Consider the following 20,377-nt stretch of genomic DNA (forward strand, 5'->3'; position numbering starts at 1 on the left):
CTTTTCACCTGACAGTGAGGAGTAGTGCATGGGAGGATCAGGCTATTCCCGCAAACAGAGGAGACATTAATGCAGCGATCAGGACACATACCCACATCTGGCTTTCCACCCGCAGACACAGCCAATTGTGTCTGTAAGGACGCCCAACCAAGCTGGAAATAACACGGGGATTCGAACCGGCGATCTCCGTGTTGGTCGGCAACGGAATAGACTGCTACGCTACCCAGACCCTATTTTGTGTCAGATTCTCATTATCATTAATTCAGGTAACAAACAACCTATTGCCTCCAGGCCAACACTCAGTCACCCCAACATAGCCCAAACAGAGCCTGAGTGGTGCAGGATCATCGGTCTGTACTGCAGCCGGATGTCCCATTGAAACACAGGGCAAAGATGAGTTTACCCAATAGTAAAATATGAACCAGGAGCTCCATGTAACATGTCAAACAGCAGATAATATTATCTCTACTATTCTCTGTAAGGGCTGGTGTGTTCAAACACCGTATCTGTTTTCACAATGACATGAATGAGCTTATACGTCCCTATTTTTAGAAAACCAAATAAGATAGCTGGGATATGCCACTATTAGACAGGAGGCTGAGGCATGTAGACATCCTCCTTAGTTTCTGGTTCAGAGGTCATCCTCAGATTAAATACTCTAAATACATTATTTCATGTTTCAGATATGAGCGTGCATAAACATCCAGACTAATCTGCATGAGATTGTATGTGGACAGGTCATTTGGATGCATTGTTGGTCCAGTGTATGTATGTACTACAGCATGGCACTAAGCTGACATGGGCAGTGGGTAAATTACCTCTAAAAGAGCCCATCGTAAAAATGTATGCAATTCAATGAATCGCATTCAGTAGTTTTGCATTAGTTGTGACCCTGGTGTCAGCTGATTTTCCTCGGTGGTTTATTAAATGGATTTCATTTTGTCGTGCAGAAGGAAGGCTCAGGAAAGTATGAGTCTGCAAGTTTAGCTTCACTTGGAGGGGCTCAGACACATACGCAACCACACATTCAGCCATGCACATCTATTAATTTTCTACTTTGCATTTTGGCAGGGTTAAAGGGCATCGCCCTCACCTTCAGTATTTGTGGTACTTTTTTTTTTATTGAGATAGTGGAAGACAGAGCAATAGAGCTACAGGACCAAAAGTAGTTGTGAGACTTATTACTGGGCAAATTTGATTCTACAGGGGCGTCCGGGTGGTGTGGCGGTCTAGCCCATTGCCTACCAACACAGGGATTGCCGGTTCAAATCCCCTTGTTTACCTCCAACTTGGTCAAGCGTCCCTACAGACACAATTGGCCATGTCTGCGGGTGGGAAGCCGGATGTGGGTCTGTGTCCTGGTCGCTGCACTAGCACCTCCTCTGGTTGGTCAGGGCGCCTGGGGGGGAATAGCGTGATCCTCCCACGCACTACGTCCCCCTGGCGAAACTCCTCACCGTCAGGCGAAAAGAAGTGGCTGGCAGCTCTACGTGTATCAGAGGAGACATGTGGTAGTCTGCAGCTCTCCGCGAACCGGCAGAGGGGGTGGGGCAGCGACCCGGACGGCTTGTAAGAGAGGTAATTGGACAAATACAACTGGGAGAAAAATCTAAAAAACGGAAAAAAAGTTTGATTCTACAGAGTAGGGAACTTGACCGTCTGTATGGAGTGTGCCTACTTGTATATGTACAGTCTTGCTCTCTCATCCATCTCTCCGGGGTCTGGGAGAGGCGATAAGGGTGGAGATCTCAGTAAGCTGGCTGAGAATAGAAAGCTGGGTCTTACTGCTGAGAGCTCCAGTGATAAAACCCTGGTCCCCATACACACACACGTTCCTTATTCAGCTTCTCCATCCACACCACTTTATGTCACTATACAGTTGCAATATGGCTGAACAGAGGATGCTCTGCTTGTGTACATACACAGATAAGTACACACACACAGCCCTTTACCCTAACCCGGATTTATAGCAAAACCCCTTTACACACACACGCTCTATTAAGCAAAAGGATCATTACATCATCGTCTAAGTGTTGTTCCTTAAGGTCGTAAGGATAAAAGATGCAGTGTAGTCGGGGTCTTCTTTTGTCGAGTTTTCAGTCTCCCCTTGCGTTGGTGGAGCTCACAGCCACTGACATAGTTTCCTCAGGCCTGAGACGTAACACTGTTTCAATAGGATGCACGTGCACAAAAAAATAACATACATTTGCACACGAGCCAGCCCACACCGTGCTCTCATAGACACACGCACATTCATATCGCATCAACGCCACACCTGCCAACATTGGGATTTAAAAATAAGGGACATTTTCTATTGGCCCACTCCCTTAAATTTAGACAGTGAATCCTAAAATTGACCACTAGGCAACCACTTGGTTTAAAATATCAGTGCATGGGCGTCCAGGTAGCGTAGCGGTCTATTCCGTTGCCTACCAATACAGGGATCGCCGGTTTGAATCCCCGCGTTACTTCCGGCTTGGTCGGGCGTCCCTACAGACGCAATTAGCCGTGTCTGTGGGTGGGAAGCTGGATATGGGTATGTTTCCTGGTTGCTGCACTAGCGCCTCCTCTGGTCGGTCAGGGCACCTGTACGGGGGGGGGGGTAACAGCGTGATCCTCCCACGCGCTACGTCCCCCTGGTGAAACTCCTCACTGTCAGGTGAAAAGAAGCGGCTGGTGACTCCACATGTATTGGAGGAGGCATGTGGTAGTCTGCAGCCCTCCCCGGATTGGCTCGGAAGAGTGGGGTAATTGGATGGGTACAACTGGGAGAAAAGGGGGGGGGGAAATCAGTGCCATAAGGATCAGGTTAACTAGTTCCTAGTGACTAGAATTAGTGATTAGTCCAAATATATACAATTAGTTGGTCAGAATCAGATACCTGGTTGAAAGTGAAATACTGTGAACATCCCTTAATTATAGACATAATACAGAAGGGCGTATAAATTCAGCACTTAGAAGTCTATTTATGCATTGCTTGTATGAGGCTGTCTATGCACATCACTCACACATTATTCTTCAGTTGTGATTTTGAGAGGCTTCTGGTAAGTGAGGCTATTGGCAGGAGAGTGATGATGAAAACGGATGCGAGAGGGTGATTGAGAGAATGGATACCGTTTTATTCAACGTGGGTGGTCTCATACTCTCATGTTCATCCATCCTTGAATCCTCGTGCTGCTGTTCTTCATGTATTGGTGGGTGCTGTTTGATTGAATGACTTCTCATCGCTAGATGTTACAGCTAATGTTCTACATACTGCCACCTGCTCTACCAGAGGGGAATGCAGCACAAACATCAAATAAGCCTCACCGCCCCCCCCAAAGTGTATCTAGCCAATCACCCCCTTCTGCCGATCACCACATGCCTCCTCTGATACATGAGGAGTCGCCAGCCGCTTCTTTTCGCATGACAGTGAGGAGTTTCACCAGGGGGACATAGCGCATGGGAGGATCACACTCCCCCCCCCCCCCCGAACAGGCACCCCAACTGACCAGAGAAGGTGCTAGTGCAGTTACCAGGACACACCCACATCTGACTTCCCATCTGCAGATATGGCCAATTGTGTCTGTAGGGACGCCCGGTGATCCCTCTGTTGGTAGGCAACGGAATAGACCGCCACGCTGCCCAAAATACAGTAGATTTATGGGAAAATATTTAAATGGGAGGAGAGCAGCAGAGAAGGGTAAAAAGGGAATGTTGACAGGTATGATGTATGCTGGCACTCGGACACTCACCGGCAGACACACAAATACACGCATTAACTGGAAAACAAAAAATTACAAGGACACCAATGCATGCATGTCCACACCACACACACAAGCTTGCTACTGAATCACTTTTCAAAAGAAGTGTTGGAACTAGCAGGATAACTCTGTCCTGAGTGCTCATTATTGCTCCACACATGGTCTATGGTCTTCCTGAGCATTTGGGTTCCCTATGCATTTCAGCAAGTTAAAGCGTGTCCTTTATTTTTCTTTCTTCATTATAAAGTCATCTCAACTTGCAATTCATTTTATTTCCAAAGGGAGAGCATATCAAAGTAAAGTCTGCCTGCCTTTGCAGGGCCCCAGATGCCGACTAAAATGGTCACCAATGCGAGTAACTTTTTAAATCTGCAGCCATTTCTTTTCTGCCAGTCGCTAGTGGCCATCATCCGAACCATTTATCCTGCTCTCAGGGTCACAGGGATGCCCACAAGCAAAAAAAAAATTAAAACGAGAAAGGGCTGTACGTTTTGTTTGTGTTCTGAACTCTCGTCTACCTGCACGGTTTCCTATACATAAACTCTGCACCCCCGTGCTGCGGTGGCTGAAGCTTTGGCTGTACAGATGAACAGAAACGGGGGTTGAAGATATTTTAATGTCACGTTTATCGGGCTAAAATTTTGAAGCGTAAACTGTATGAACGGTGTTTAAGTTAGAATTTAGATGTAGCCGACATTAGCCAGCTGGCAAGAAAATAAAAAATATCGGACTTTCTCACTCCCCTCCTGTACATCCGGCGATGTCGAGTTCAACTTGACTGCTGGAAATTCTCAAGTGACATTTGCGTCATCTCAGCCCGATTCAAGCAAGCTCGGCGAGTGGAGTCTTCCTCCCTCGTCCCTGCAGCTCCCATCCCTACAAGACGGTTTGAATCAGCTTGGCTACAAGAGTTCGCCTGGTTACGCATGACAAGGGGAAAATGTACTGTACCTTTTGTGCTCAAGTAGGACAACAGATTGTTGGTAAAATAGATTTCATTACTGGTTCGAGTCATTTTAAAAAAGAAAAACGTTTGACCCAGAGCCCTGTGTGAAGTGCTGGTTGTCTGCAGGTAAAAGAAGGCGCATACCTACACCGGCTGGCCAAGTGACCCTGACATGATGGTGGTGGGAGATACGGACTCTTGAGTCTGAATAAGCGGGAAACCACTAATTGTACATAGTTGAGTAAAAAGTGGAAAAAAATAAAGGAAGACTGAACATTGAAGTATTTATGGTCATATGATTGCAGGAAGAAAGGAAAGACAAGGCTGTGTGCGGCAGATTTTTATTTATTTATTGCCTGGAGCCGTGCTTTGATTCTAGGTGGGGTTTTTTCAAAGCATCCCTTTCGGCTGCTCTCGTTAGGGGTCGCCACAGCAGATCATACGTTTTCATCTCTTCCTCTGTCATGCCCTCTCTCACCACATCCATAAACCTCCTCTTTGGCCTTCCTCTTCCCTGGCAGATCCATATTCAGCATCGTTCTCCCAATATACCCAGAATTTCTCCTCTGTACATGTCCAAACCGTCCAACCTGAGCTGTCCCTCTAATATTCGTAATCCCATCTTTCTTTGTCACTCCCAACGAAAGTGTTGGCATCTTCAACTCTGCCGTTCCAGCTCCGCCTCCTGTCTCATCAGTGCCATCTTCTATAAATCATACAATATAGTTGGGCTCACTACCATCTTATAAACCTTCCCTGGTACCCTTCTGTCGCAAATCACTCCTGACACTCTTCTCCACTCTCGTCTTCATTCCCCATTACTTTGAACAGTTGACCCCAAGTATTTAAAACAATCTACTTTTTGCATCACCATTCCACTGTCCTCCCTCTCATTCATGCATATGTATTCCGTCTTGCTCCTACTGACTTTCATTCCTCTTCTCTCCAGTGCATACCTCCACCTCTCAAGGCTCCCCTCAACCTGCTCCCTACTCTCACTACAGATCACAATGTCATCCGCAAACATCATAGTCCACAGAGACTACTGCCTGATCTCATCCATCACCATTGCAAACAAGAAAGGGCCCAGAGCCGATCCTTGATGTAGTCCCACCTCCACCTTGAACCCATCCGTCACTCCTGACCTCATCATTCAATACCACACCACCTCTCTTGGCATCCTGTCATATGTTTTCTCTAAATCCACCAAAAAACAATGCAACTCCTTCTGGTCTTCTCTATACTTATCCATCAACATTCTCAAAGCAAACATCGCATCTGTGGTGCTTTTTCGTGGCATGAAACCATACTGCTGCTTGCTAATCATCACCTCTCCTCTTAACCTAGCTTCTATTACTCTTTTCCATATCTTCATGCCGTGGCTGATCAACTTTATACCTCTGTAGTTGCTAAAGCTCTGCACATCACCCTTATTCTTGAAAATTGTTACCAGTATGCTTCTTCTCCACTCCTCAGGCATCCTCTCACTTTCTAAGATTGTGTTAAACAATCTAGTTAAAAACTCCACTGCCGTCTCTCCTAAACATCTCCATTCTTCCATAGTTATGTCATCTGGACCAACCGCCTTTCCACTCTTCATAGCTGCTCTCTTCGCCTTATACCGCATCTCCTTGTACTGTCTACTTCATCTCTCTGACTATCCCTCTTCTTCACCAACCTCTTCCTCTGTATACTTTCCTGTACTTCCTCATTCCACCACCAAGTCTCCTTGTCTTCCTTCCTCTGTCCAGATGACACACTAAGTCCCTTCCTAACTGTCTCTCTCACCGTTTCTGCAGTAGTTGCCAAGCAATCCCGCAAATTTTCACTACCACCCATTGCCTGTCTTAGCTCCTCCCTGAACGCCACACAAGTCTTTCTTCTTCAGCTTCCACTATTTGATCCTTTGCTCTGCCTTCACTCTCTTCTTCTTTGATCTGCGGATTCATCCTGCAGACCACCATCCAATGCTGCCTAGCTACGTTCTCCCCTGTCACCACCTTGCAGTCTCCAATCCCTTCCAAATTGCGCCTCCTGTATGAGTCCACCTGTGTGCCCCTTCCTCTATTCTTACACGTCCCCCTGTGTTCCTCCCTCTTGAAATATGTATTTACCACAGCCATTTCCATCCTTTTTGCAAAATCCACCACTATCTGTCCTCTCCTTGACACCATACCTACTCATCACCTCTGTTCCCTTCACCAACATGCCCATTGAAGTCCGCTCCAGTCACCAATCTATCCTCCTTGGGAACACTCTACCAATTCATCCAACTCACTCCAGAATTCTTCTTTCTCTTCCATCTCACTTGTAGGGGATATGCAGTGATGACATTCATCATCACACCTTCGATTTCCAGCTTCATACTCATCACTCTGTCCAACACACTCTTCCTTCAGGATTACCCCTACCCCATTTCTCCTCCCATCCGCACCGTGGTAAGAGTTCAAACCCACCTCCAATGGTCCTGGCCTTACTCCCCTTCCACCTGGTCTCTGCACACATAGTATATCTACCTCCCTTCTCTCCATCATATCAGCCAGCTCTCTCCCTTTACCAGTCATAGTGCCAACATATTGGGTGGCATGGTGGTGCAGTGATTAGCGCTGTCACCTCACAGCAAGAAAGTCCTAGGTTTGAACCCCGGGGTTGTCCAACCTTGGGGGTCATCCTCTGTGTGGAGTCTCTATGTTCTCCCCGTGTCTGTGGTGGGTTTTCTCTGGGTGCGTTGGTTTCCCCTACCATCAAAAAAGACATGCATGTTAGGGTTAGTACTCCTGTCTGTGTCCCTGACGGAGGCATGGCAAGACGAACTGGAGTTGGTCCCCTGGTGCTGTACGGCGGCTGCCCACTGCTCCTAGCTACACAGCTAGGATGGGTTAAATGCAGAGCATAATTTCCCCACGGGGATCATTAAAGTATATTTAGAAAAAAACATTCAAAGTTCTGACTCTCACCTCTGCACTCCTATGCTTCCTCCTCTCCTGCTGCCTCTGGACATGCCTTCTCCTTTGCCCAACAGTAGCAAAGTTTTCACCGACACCCTATTGGCCAGCAGTACCGGTGGCGGTCGTTGGTAACCCAGGCCTCGACCGATCCCGTATGGAAATTGATTTATGATCCGCATATCTGATTTGGCAAAGGTTTCACGACGGCTGTCCTTCCTGATGCAACCCCTCCCATTTATCCGGGCTTGGGACCGGCACTAAGAATGCACTGGTTTGTGCATTCCCAGTGGTTGGGTCCCCCCCCCCCCCCAAAGAAATCAAGGATAAAATAACTAAGTTACAGTTGAGTGATGTTTGGCTTGAAGAAAGTTTTGTCGAATCATGTTTTATTTAATTGCATATAATCTTTGGGGGTTTTTTTTCACCCAAAGTAGTTTGTCATTGTAAACACAGAATGGTAAGCTGTGAAGGTTTTGGCATAGAGTCATAAAACTTTCATGCAAGTCATTGGTCACAAAATATGCAAGAGTTCACAAAAGCTTGCATGCCATAAATTCTTGAGGTCGGCAAAAGTGGTTTTCATCAAAGGGAAAGCCACCCAGAATGAACACACTAAGGCTGTACTGACGCCTGCAATGCAACCCTGAACTTACCTAGACATTACCCGGAGGAGCTGTATGTGAACGCAGATGTCCGAATCCATTGGACCGGACATTAAATGAACTTTACCCTGCCAGCTCTCCAGTACAAAGTCTGTGTAATGTCCGATTGAGTCCGTGTGAGAATAAAGCAGGTCATTGTACGGCATATTCAGTGGGCGTGTTGATGATGTTTCTATCATGCGACTGGCACGAAACTAGAAGAACACAAACATCCAAAGGTGAAGAAAAAGGGTCATTTACACAAAGACGCCAATGAAAATGTTTTAACTGGAGACACGACGAGATTCAGGAAATACTTTTGTTTAAGGGCTGGCGCTGAAATTGTGAGAAAAATTCAAGGAAACGCAAAACACTTGGTTGTTTATGACCAAATTACAAACCTTTTTTTTTGTGCTTTAACAAAACTTTATTTAAATCCAATTCACAACATTACAAAGAGAACATAAACATATTGTAGCAAATTCAGGGGCAGCCGGGAAGAAGCGAACCCGGGTCGCCCGCACCATGAGCAACTACGTTAGCCAAGGGCTAGCGAGTGCTGTTATCCGTAGCCGTTACACGAGCTCCCTCACGCCTCTGGGTGCACGTGCTGCCGATGGCCTCATGGTCTCACCAACCCACTTCTGACACCAATGTAGTGAATTCGGGGGGCAGCCAGGACACGAATCTGGTCGCCTGCACCACGGGTGACTGCGCTAACCAGTCAACTGCCCCTCGAATTTGCTACGATATAAATAAAAAAAAATAAACAATACAGCAGGGGACAATGGAAAAAAGCAAAAAAAGAATTAAAAACATATATTCAAGGCGTCATCTACTTTCAGTCTTAATGGCCTTTTACCAAATTACAAACCGACTTTGTGATAGTGGTTTCCGCAGCGTACTTTTTGTGCGTCATGTCCTGCCACCCCTCACTTAAACCAAACGGGGGGTTTCCAGTAGGAGAGAACGTGTCTGACATGGACAATCTCCTGTTAGGTTAGACACGCGTGAAGGAGCCACTTCGAACAATGTCTGGACCCTATTTCTCCAGACATGGGAGAAATAGTCAAGTTCATATGAGAAGACGGCTTCAGTCCAAGACTGAGAGATGGTATTGAGTTTCTCAAGTGCCTTAACCTAATATTGATCAGACTCATGGCTACTTAAAGCTCACTGTATTTTCTCTGGTCTCAGCCCATTTAGTACCAGTGGTCTCTCCGTCTTCATGCCGAGAGTTATTACCCAGGTAAATTTAATTGGTGGAGAGAGAGAATTACATTATGAAAGGATTTCCTCCCTCTCTGCTCCCTTCATCACTTCATCTTTTGTACTCCCACTGCTCCTTTGAAGTGTTTCCCATACCTCTTTTTTCTCTCTCGTTACTGTGGCTGCCTCGCTGAGACATTTTTGCTCTCTTTGAGTCTCTCTACACTCCATACTATCCTTTTGCTCGTCCTCTCAGATTCTGTCCCTATCTCTTTGACCTGTCAAATCAGAGGGGACTCCTGTTTAGGAAATTGCTCAATAGAGTGATAATGTGGCATATCTGTCTCTTGCAGACTTTTTTTTTCCTACCATAGCCTTGTATGCCATAATAGGACACAGTTAACAGATATGGAGAATGCATTACTGAAGGGGAATACATTGACAGCTAAAAAGTGCACTTGAATCAAGATATAGGGCCTCTGTATGGATTTGATTCTCTTAACAGCGCCGATGAGAGTAAAAAAGGGACGTATGTGACAAAATGTGTTGATCCTAGGCTCATTCAGCTTGGCTGGAAATCAGTTTTGCATTGGAAAGTTTGATCAAATCGCACTGTTCTTTAAGCAAGACAATGATAGATGGATGCTGGTTGCATAATCACTGATACCAAGTTTCTGCAGGACATTATAATTAAAAAACAGACGGTCTGGGTAGTGTAGCGGTCTATTCCGTTGCCTACCAACACGAGGATGGTCGGTTCGAATCCCGTGTTACCTCCAGCTTGGTTGGGCTTCCCTACAGACACAATTGGCCGTGTCTGCGGGTGGGAAGCTGGTATGTGTCCTAGTTGCTGCACTGGCGCCTCCTCTGGTCGGTCAGGGCGCTGAAACTGGGGGAAATAGTGTGATCCTCCCACACACTATGTCCCCCTGGTGAAACGCCTCACTGTCAAGTGAGAAGCGGCTGGCGACTCCACATGAATCGGAGGCCTGTGGTAGTCTGCAGCCCTCCCCGGATCGGCAGAGGGGGTGGAGCAGCGACCCGGACGGCTCGAAAGAGTGGGTTAATTGGCAAAATTCAATTGGGGAGAAAAAGGGGGGTGTGGGGGGGAACAGATCTGTTTTTTTTTTAATATTTACCTTTGTCTTGTACCTCTCCCAACAGAACAGTCAAGATTGAGGTGTATGACTGGGACAGAGATGGAAGGTAATTCTACTTTTTTCAATAAAACTGTCTATTTGAATACAAACAAAATGCTATCATCAGATGGATTTATCAGAAAGTGAATATCAGCTCAACAGTTACTGTATATGTAGGCAGTAATAACATTTCCTTGACGTCAGATCACAGTAATGACATCTTCTCATGATGAGATGTGTCTTTGGCTTCTTTACGTTGACATCAGATACAGAAGCTCTGTACATGCAGTGTGAGCACGAACACATATAACTAACCCTAATCTGAGTTTCTAGAAGGTAAGGGAGCCGAATGTGCTGGCGTGGTCTTGCTAATGAGGAAGTGTGATTCTGGCAGGCTGTGCTGTAAATTGATGGCCAGGGAGGAAGTAAAATGGAGGCATGTTTTTCTAATTGGCATTTTGTCAGGTTGCAGCTCTTTTATTTACACACTCTTTTTTCCTTTATAGGCTTTTCACATTTCCTCTCTTTCTGTTACGGGCGACACATGGGTGTGTTTTACCCTTTTGTAGGATTGAGGATTGCCGATAATGATTATAAAATCCACGTGGGTTCACAAAAATGAATCTCTCACCTCGAGTTCACATATAGATACAGCCATGTGCGTCATATCGTCATTACATGACAATTCAGTCATTTCACATCATTCCCACGTTGTGTCTTTTTTAAACGATGACCAAGTTGTCTCCTGATTGAACTTTAGAATCAATATCAAAACTTTTTTTGGGGGGGGATCCCCCCCCCTTTCCCCAATTATATCCGGCCAATTACCCCCACCCCCTCTGCTGATCCGGGGAGGGCTGCAGACTACCACATGCCTCCTCCGATACATGTGGAGCCGCCAGCTGCTTCTTTTTACCTGACAGTGAGGAGTTTCACCGGGGGGACGTAGCGCGTGGGAAGATCACGCTGTTCACCCCCCCCCCCCCGAACAGGCGCCGTGACCGACCAAAGGAGGCGCTAGTTACAGCAACCTGGACACATACCCACAGACACAGCCAATTGTGTCAGTAGGGATGCCCGACCAAGCCGGAGTTAACACGGGGATTCGAACTGGCGATCCCCGTGATGGTAGGCAACGGAATAGACCACTACGCTACCGGACGCCCTCGATAACAAAACTTTTACTTCCTGTATTTGACGGTTCCTGATTAAGTAAAATTATTCATATTAGCCTCGTGTCCAATCAGCTTTGCTCTCACAAGGATGACTGATCTTACGTAGGAAGGGGGACGGTTCAGGTGGCTTAAAAACCCGCAACACAAGCTGCAATACAAATACCAAATTGTGTTGGACCTGTCCTTTGTTGTGAGGTTTTAACCTTCTCGTCGCTCTCTCTGAAGTCACGACTTCATAGGGGAGTTCAGCACCAGCTACAGAGAACTTTCCAGAGGGCAGAGCCAGTTCAATGTGTATGAGGTGAGCATCTGTGAGACTTTTTGGTTTGTTTGTATAAATATGTGAGAAAAGAGGAAAGCTAGAAGGAAAGTCTGTCCTATCAGACAGACACTCAACAAGTCAGCACAGATATCATAAGAATAATAATAATAGTAATGTAGTTTTGGAGCATGTAGGGAAAACAGTTGCTGGTCAACCAGATAACCATGCCGTTGTTGTCGATGGGGACTGGTAGTGCCTTGCTCAAGGACAGTGCGGGTGCCCAGTGAGATGAGATTAGCGTCGGAGACTTCCAGTTGATGGATGATCTCTAATCACTTGGCCAGCCTGCCACCTGTGACTGGCTGAGCGAACGTCAAACTATGCATACATAACTACTAAGCCAACATCTAATTGGATCCAGAAGCAAAACATCTTGAATTTAAACTCCCAGCTGAGGGTAAAGGCAAGAAAACAATATTCTTATCTTGGGCAAACAGTGATCTTTCTCAAACACACATGCCGATGGTTATGATGGATGGCTGGCTTATGTTCTCTCAGGAAAAGAGTCAACACTCCTTGATTAACCGAGCGCCACACTGAGACAAGAGCACTGTTATTTTAAACAGCTGCTGTTTGCCGAAGGGCACGGTAACACATGCGCGAAATTAACATTGGCGAATATTTGCCTCCCATTCACACACACACACAGAGTGAAGTCATTTTAAACTGCCTAGGCCCTCTAATTTCATCATCAAGACTGAGGTCAGCTCCCTACACTTTGACCGTGGATTTAAGTCAGCTTGCAAGATAATAGTTTCAGACTGTGAGGCTATGCATTGCTATTTTGGATGCCCTTTGTATGCCTGCATCATTGTGTGTCTCTGTACAAGTGTGGAGATGCGTCACAACCATGTTTCAATCACTGTTCCTCGCCTTCGAAGGCAAATGCATCCTTGCTTGTGCCCGTTGCGACCAATGTGAGCCCAGGCGAGACAGCTTATAAATCCGGGTAGATTTGATGCTGTTTCCCCAACACACCATCTGTCCCTTTGACCTTGGCAAACTTTAATTATCCCATAAAGCTTTGATTTGGAGGCTGTGTTGCTGTGTTTGGGATTCATGCAGAGTTGTGGTTCTGCATCTGGTGGGTCCACCACACGACAAGATAAATTGGGTGTTTTTTTTTTTTAATTTATTTCTGATTTTTCCCTTTTTTCCCCAAATTTAGTGGCCAATCGATCCCTATTTTAATTCAAACGCCCACCCTCGTACTGCATGCGTTCGCCAACTGCATCTCTCCGGCCGGCAGTCTCGAAGGAGACGCCTCCCCACTGTTTTTTCCGACACACACAGAGACGCATTCACATGACGAACACAAGCCGACTCCGCCCCCCTCGCGAAGACAGCGTCGCCAATGATTGCTGCTTCATCGAGTCCGGCCATAGTCGGATCTGACGAGATCGGGGCACGAACCCCAGTGGGCAACTGCATCGACACAAAGCTGATGCTTAGACCGCTACACCACCGCGGACCCATAAATTGGGTGTTTTAATGAGCATAAGTCCCAGAGTGAATTATTTTTGGTCCTCCTCTGAAATTTTTTTTTTTTTATCTCTTCCAAAAACAATCGGCAATCCCAGAGCAATAAAAGCAGGGAAGGTGATTTGATATCTTAGCTGTTTGCACACACATGCTATTTGTTTTTGTTTTTTTTTGGAGGGGGGGGGTTTATTCCCCCTTTTTCTCCGCAATTGTATCCAGCCAATTACCCAACTCTTCTGAGCCATCCCAGTCGCTGCTCCACCCCTTCTACTGATCCGGGGAGGGCTGCAGAGTACAACCTGCCTCCTCCCATACATGTGGAGTCGCCAGCCGCTTCTTTTCACCTGACAGTGAGGAGTTTCATCGGGGGGACGTAGCATGTGAGAGGATCATGCTATTCCCCCCAGTTCCTCCTCCCCCCTGAACAGGCACCTCGACTGACCAGAGGAAGCGCTAGTGCAGCGATCAGGACACATACCCTCATCCGGCTTCCCTTCCCACCGACACTGCCAATTGTGTCTGTAGAGACGCCCGACCAAGCTGGAGGCAACACGGGGATTCGAACCGGAGATCCCTGTGTTGGTAGGCAACGGAATAGACCGCCACGCTACCCAGATGTCCTGTTTAGTTCTTTTTAGCAGTGCTGGTCTTCTCACTTGTGCAGCTCAGTGTGAGCAGGGATGCTAGTGCAGAACAATCACAATTTTCTTATGTTGGGGGTTTTGTGCATTATTCCAAGGCTGTTCAGGTGTAGCTGCTGAAGGGAGGTTGAAGTTCACCTTCACAAAATAATGAGGCAAGCACAGCAACATGGATGGAGTCATGCATGCACACACACACATGGATCGATACACAAAGATGCCCCTTTTTTCCCCCCAATTGTACTTGGCCAATTACCCCACTTTTCTGAGCCGTCCCGGTCGCTGCTCCACTACCTCTGCCGATCCGGGGAGGGCTGCAGACTACCACATGCCTCCTCCGATACATGTGGAGTTGCCAGCCGCTTCTTTTCACTTGACAGTGAGGAGTTTCGCCAGGGGTTCGTAGGGTGTGGGAGGATCACGCTATTTGCCCTGACCAGGAAAAATACCCACATCCGGCTTCCCACCCGCAGACATGGCTAATTGTGTCTGTAGGGACGCCCGACCAAGCTGAAGGCGAGCCTTATGTTGACAGGCAACACAATAGACCGCCATGCCCTAAAGACACCATTTTACATTAAAACCTAGGTAACGAAAGAAATGGTTTATAACCAAAGGAAGCTAGGAGAGAATGAATGAATTATGAGCACCCAAATGACTGACAAGGAGTCAACCAGTCTTTTTGTGTTTCATTGCTCAGGTTGTAAATCCCAAGAAAAAAGGAAAGAAGAAAAAGTACCTCAACTCAGGAACGGTAAGTCCACCAGGATCTTTTTTTTTTTAACAATAGTCCGCGTATTTAGAAACGAAACCTCATGTTTTGTTTTAAAGAATGTGAAAGGAATTTTTTTTAACATATATATACCTTGTTGGCTCATTTCCCCAAGCGTTATATGCACCTCTTCAAAAAACTTATGCCAAAAAAAAAAAAAAAAAGATGAAAATCCAGTTGTTTTTTTTTTTACCCAACAACAGGTAACACTGTTGTCCTTCCTTGTGGATATTGAAGTCACCTTCCTGGACTACATCAAGGGAGGGTAGGTCAAAGTCTCTGCATGCATTTAACACACAGTGAAGGACGGGGTTGTAGTCCTTTAACGGGAAGTGACTGACTGAGCGTACCGATCCCTGTCTCCATAATAATCATGACGGCTGCCTGTCTGCAATATGGTAAATATAATGATCCGTAAGTGTGAATGAATCAGACGAGAGAGAGTTAATGAGCTCATTCACATGTGGGAGACAGGAAGAGAGAGATTGACAGGTGGGCTGACTTGAAATCAAGTGCATATGGGCCAAGCTCAGAACGCGTGTGTACACCTTCTTCCCTTTGCATTGCCCTTGTGCATGTGTTCATGTCTGCGAGTGCTGGTATGTGCACCTGTGTGTGTATACGCGTACCGCTCAGGAAGGTTTACTGTGTGCAGCCAGGCACAGCATGGACGTTCGCCCACAGGCTTTACCTTTCATTGGGTTCACAGCAGGGAAGACTGCTGAGAGAGTGAGCGATAGAAATGAGAAGAATACAAAGAAGGACAAAGAGGAAGACAGAAAAACAAGGTGGGAGAGAGACACAAACACAGAGGGAGAGATGAGGGGAAAAAAGGAGGGAAAAGGGCAGACATGAAGACATGCAAGCTGAATAAAAATCCTTTGTCCTTGCAGCTTTGCTCGTGATGGTATGGACCATTGGCTGGCCTTTAAAGAGGAATACCACACAATAGCACCCATAAATAAATAAACGGATGAGATATTCCTCTCAACCCGGTGTAGTCTCGATATTTAGGAACAAGTCTGCAAATTACCACCTACATGCTTTCTCCATTACGTTTGGGATTACTGAGGCGATAAAGTTCTCTGATGCTTTTTGGAAAATATCCCAAAGCCCCACAGTGTGAGAACTTGAGAAGAAGAGCTAGCATTTTGAATCTACCTGTCAAATGGCACCAATCTGTAACACTAAATATCACTTTTTTATTCATCAACATGGGTCTGAACCGACCAGCGTTGCTCTGATCTCTTTTTGTGATATCTAGAGGTCCAACTTCTCCTGTCGTCGGTTTAGACTAACACGAGAGTGATTCAAATTGGCGATCAATATGCGCGGAAAAGCCTGAATATATCTTGTGAATTATTGACATATATATATATATATATATACATATATATATACATATATATATATATATACATATATACACTACTGTTCAAAAGTTTGGGATCACCCAAACAATTTTGTGTTTTCCATGAAAAGTCACACTTATTCACCACCATATGTTGTGAAATGAATAGAAAATAGAGTCAAGACATTGACAAGGTTAGAAATAATGATTTGTATTTGAAATAAGATTTTCTTTACGTCAAAGAATCCTCCATTTGCAGCAATTACAGCATTGCAGACCTTTGGCATTCTAGCTGTTAATTTGTTGAGGTAATCTGGAGAAATTGCACCCCACGCTTCCAGAAGCAGCTCCCACAAGTTGGATTGGTTGGATGGGCACTTCTTGCGTACCATACGGTCAAGCTGCTCCCACAACAGCTCAATGGGGTTCAGATCTGGTGACTGCGCTGGCCACTCCATTACCGATAGAATACCAGCTGCCTGCTTCTGCTCTAAATAGTTCTTGCACAATTTGGAGGTGTGTTTAGGGTCATTGTCCTGTTGTAGGATGAAATTGGCTCCAATCAAGCGCTGTCCACTGGGTATGGCATGGCGTTGCAAAATGGAGTGATAGCCTTCCTTATTCAGAATCCCTTTTACCCTGTACAAATCTCCCACCTTACCAGCACCAAAGCAACCCCAGACCATCACATTACCTCCACCATGCTTAACAGATGGCGTCAGGCATTCTTCCAGCATCTTTTCATTTGTTCTGCGTCTCACAAACGTTCTTCTTTGTGATCCAAACACCTCAAACTTGGATTCATCCGTCCACAACACTTTTTTCCAGTCTTCCTCTGTCCAATGTCTGTGTTCTTTTGCCCATCTTAATCTTTTTCTTTTATTGGTCAGTCTCAGATAGGGCTTTTTCTTTGCCACTCTGCCCTGAAGCCCAGAATCCCGCAGCCGCCTCTTCACTGTAGATGTTGACACTGGTGTTTTGCGGGTACTATTTAATGAAGATGCCAGTTGGGGACCTGTGAGGCGTCTGTTTCTCAAACTAGAGACTCTAATGTACTTATCTTCTTGCTCAGTTGTGCAACGCGGCCTCCCACTTCTTTTTCTACTCTGGTTAGAGCCTGTTTGTGCTGTCCTCTGAAGGGAGTAGTACACACCGGTGTAGGAAATCTTCAATTTCTTAGCAATTTCTCGCATGGAATAGCCTTCATTTCTAAGAACAAGAATAGACTGTCGAGTTTCAGATGAAAGTTCTCTTTTTCTGGCCATTTTGAGCGTTTAATTGACCCCACAAATGTGATGCTCCAGAAACTCAATCTGCTCAAAGGAAGGTCAGTTTTGTAGCTTCTGTAACGAGCTAAACTGTTTTCAGATGTGTGAACATGATTGCACAAGGGTTTTCTAATCATCAATTAGCCTTCTGAGCCAATGAGCAAACACATTGTACCATTAGAACACTGGAGTGATAGTTGCTTGAAATGGGCCTCTATACACCTATGTAGATATTGCACCAAAAACCAGACATTTGCAGCTAGAATAGTCATTTACCACATTAGCAATGTATAGAGTGTATTTCTTTAAAGTTAAGACTAGTTTAAAGTTATCTTCATTGAACAGTACAGTTATTTTCCTTCAAAAATATGGACATTTCAATGTGATCCCAAACTTTTGAACGGTAGTGTATATATATATATATGTATGTTTTTCTTGTTGTGGTCCAGACAAGGGCTTTGATAAAGGCACAGAAGTCGTCTCAAAAATACATACAATGGAAGAGGATAGAGGAAGACCCGCTGTAGTCTTTGTGAGTAGCTAGCAAAGGCAGCCGGAGAATACCACGCACACACTGATGGAGCACCGTTTGTCATTAATGTTCCAGCAGCTAGGTTAGCTCTTTTGCTAGTTTCCATCAGGGTGCCAATCATAATTTAGAAATACATACACACACATTTGCACAGCTGTCCTTATTAGGCATTGACTTCCATTCATTGTGGACAGCCTAACCCAAACCTTAACCAGGATCTCAGAAATGACGATTTGGCTCACTAGGACCGGGACTTGGTCCTAACAAGGTAGCGTTTATATCGGAAAAGGTCTCCAAGAGTTAACAACTACGTACACACACAACCACTGATGGATACATACACTGAGAAGGGTTAAGTAACATTTATGTGTCTGTACAATAATGTGCAGGATATATGCTACAGTAATATAATATAATAAATTAACTGTATGGTATATTATGAATCTAGGATAGAGAACATAATTGTTATGGCCTTTCCAGGATGTTTATTACTGATAAAGAGTAATATTTTGCATTTACTGAGCTTAATCAGCGGGAATGTAACTTGAAGACATAGGTCACCAAACCCCATTAACTTGTGCTTGACTTTAAGGGCGTGCGGTAACATAGTGGTCTGTTCCGTTGCCTTTGAATCCCCAGGTTACCTCCGGCATCCCTACAGACACAGTTGGCTGTGTCTTTGGGTGGGAAGCCAGATGTGGGTATGTGTCCGAGTGGCTGCACTAGCGCCTCCTCCGGTCGGTTGGGGCACCTGTTCAGGGGGGAGGGGGTCTAGCGTGATCTTCCCACGTGCTACGTCACCCCTGGTGAAAATCCTCACTGTCAGGTGAAAAGAATCGGCTGGCAACTCCACGTGTCGGAGGAGGCATGTGGTAGCCTTCTCCGGATCAGCAGAGAGGGTGGAGCAGCAGCCGGCATGGCACGGAAGAGTGAGGTAATTGGCTGGATACAATTGGGGAGAAAAGGGGGGGATTAAAAAAAAAACCACATGGGTTGTGGATCTATATACAGTTTGGAATATCAGATGGAGTCTTCATGCTTTCGGGAGGGTTATTTGTGTCAAAAATTACCTCGGTTTGGTGTATCTTGATGAGTATTATCGAAGTGTGCCATCTTGTAAAGTGAACTTTGGTATGAGGAATGTGACATACTTAAACTATAGGGAAGGTTGCAAGTCTGAGGCCATGGTTCTCTACCGGAAAATGGCGGATTGCCCCCCTCCGGGGTTGGGGATGAGTTGTTGCCTCAAGTGAAGGAGTTCAAGTATCTTGGGGTCTTGTTCATGAGTGAGGGTAGGATGGAGCAGGAGATTGATGCAGCATCAGCAGTAATGCGGACGTTGTACCAGACTGTTGTGGTGAAGGGGGAGCTGAGCTGAAAGGTAAAGCTCCCAATTTACCAGTCAATCTTCGTTCCAACCCTTACCTATGGTCATGAGCTTTGGGTAGTGACTGAAAGGGTGGGTTCATGGATACAAGCGGCTGAAATGAGTTTCCTCCGTAGGGTGTCTGGGCTCAGACTTAAAGATAGGGTGAAGAGCTTGGACATCCGGAGAGAACTCGGAGTAGAGCTGCTGCTCCTTCGTGTCGAAAGGAGCTAGTTGAGGTGGTTCGGGCATCTGATTAGGATGCCTCCTGGGCGCCTTCCTTTGGAGGTTTTCTGGGCACGTCCAACTGGGAGGAGACCCCGAGGGACTACATGTCCAATCTGGCCTGGGAATGCCTTGGGATCCCCCAGGAGGAGCTGGAGGACGTTTCTGGGGAGAGGGACATCTGGAGTGTCCTACTTAGCTTGTTGCGACCTTGACCCGACCTCGGAGAAGCGGCTGATGATGAAATGAGATGGAAGGTTGTATTTATAATTATTTCTAAGTCTGTGAGCGTGTGCATGCGCATCGAGACTACCTCTGAATGCAAGCTTGTCATGTAGACATGCCTGAGCAGGAGTGTTCTTGCTCTTTCTGCAGCTGCTAATGGACAAATTCCATCTTAACTCTCGCTCCGAACAAGATCACATTCTCATCGATGGTGTTGGATAAAAAGCATTTTGAAGTTTTCCGGAAGAGGGCCTTTTTCGATGGAGTGTGGGGAGCATGGGCCATGCGCCATTACAAGCTTGTGTGGTTGAATGAGTGCCAAGTGCTCTCACTGTTTGAAGCCTAAATGGACTGTAATGGACCAGTTGCACTTACTTCAATTGCGTAATCGA

At 45.9% G+C, this 20,377-nt stretch overlaps 1 protein-coding gene across 1 annotated transcript in view; it reads left to right on the forward strand.

Moving 5' to 3' along the window:
- The window catches only part of LOC130108961 (copine-8), a 136,050-nt gene that overhangs the window by 85,700 nt on the left and 29,973 nt on the right, over positions 1-20,377 (forward strand). Inside the window, exons 10-13 of the mRNA XM_056275622.1 lie at positions 10,652-10,693; positions 12,027-12,102; positions 14,947-15,000; positions 15,222-15,283. Coding sequence (XP_056131597.1) covers positions 10,652-10,693; positions 12,027-12,102; positions 14,947-15,000; positions 15,222-15,283 — 234 coding nt within the window. The remainder of the gene's footprint in view (positions 1-10,651; positions 10,694-12,026; positions 12,103-14,946; positions 15,001-15,221; positions 15,284-20,377) is intronic.

Source organism: Lampris incognitus, chromosome 3, assembly GCF_029633865.1.
Source record: "Lampris incognitus isolate fLamInc1 chromosome 3, fLamInc1.hap2, whole genome shotgun sequence".
Classification (NCBI taxonomy): Eukaryota; Metazoa; Chordata; class Actinopteri; order Lampriformes; family Lampridae; genus Lampris; species Lampris incognitus.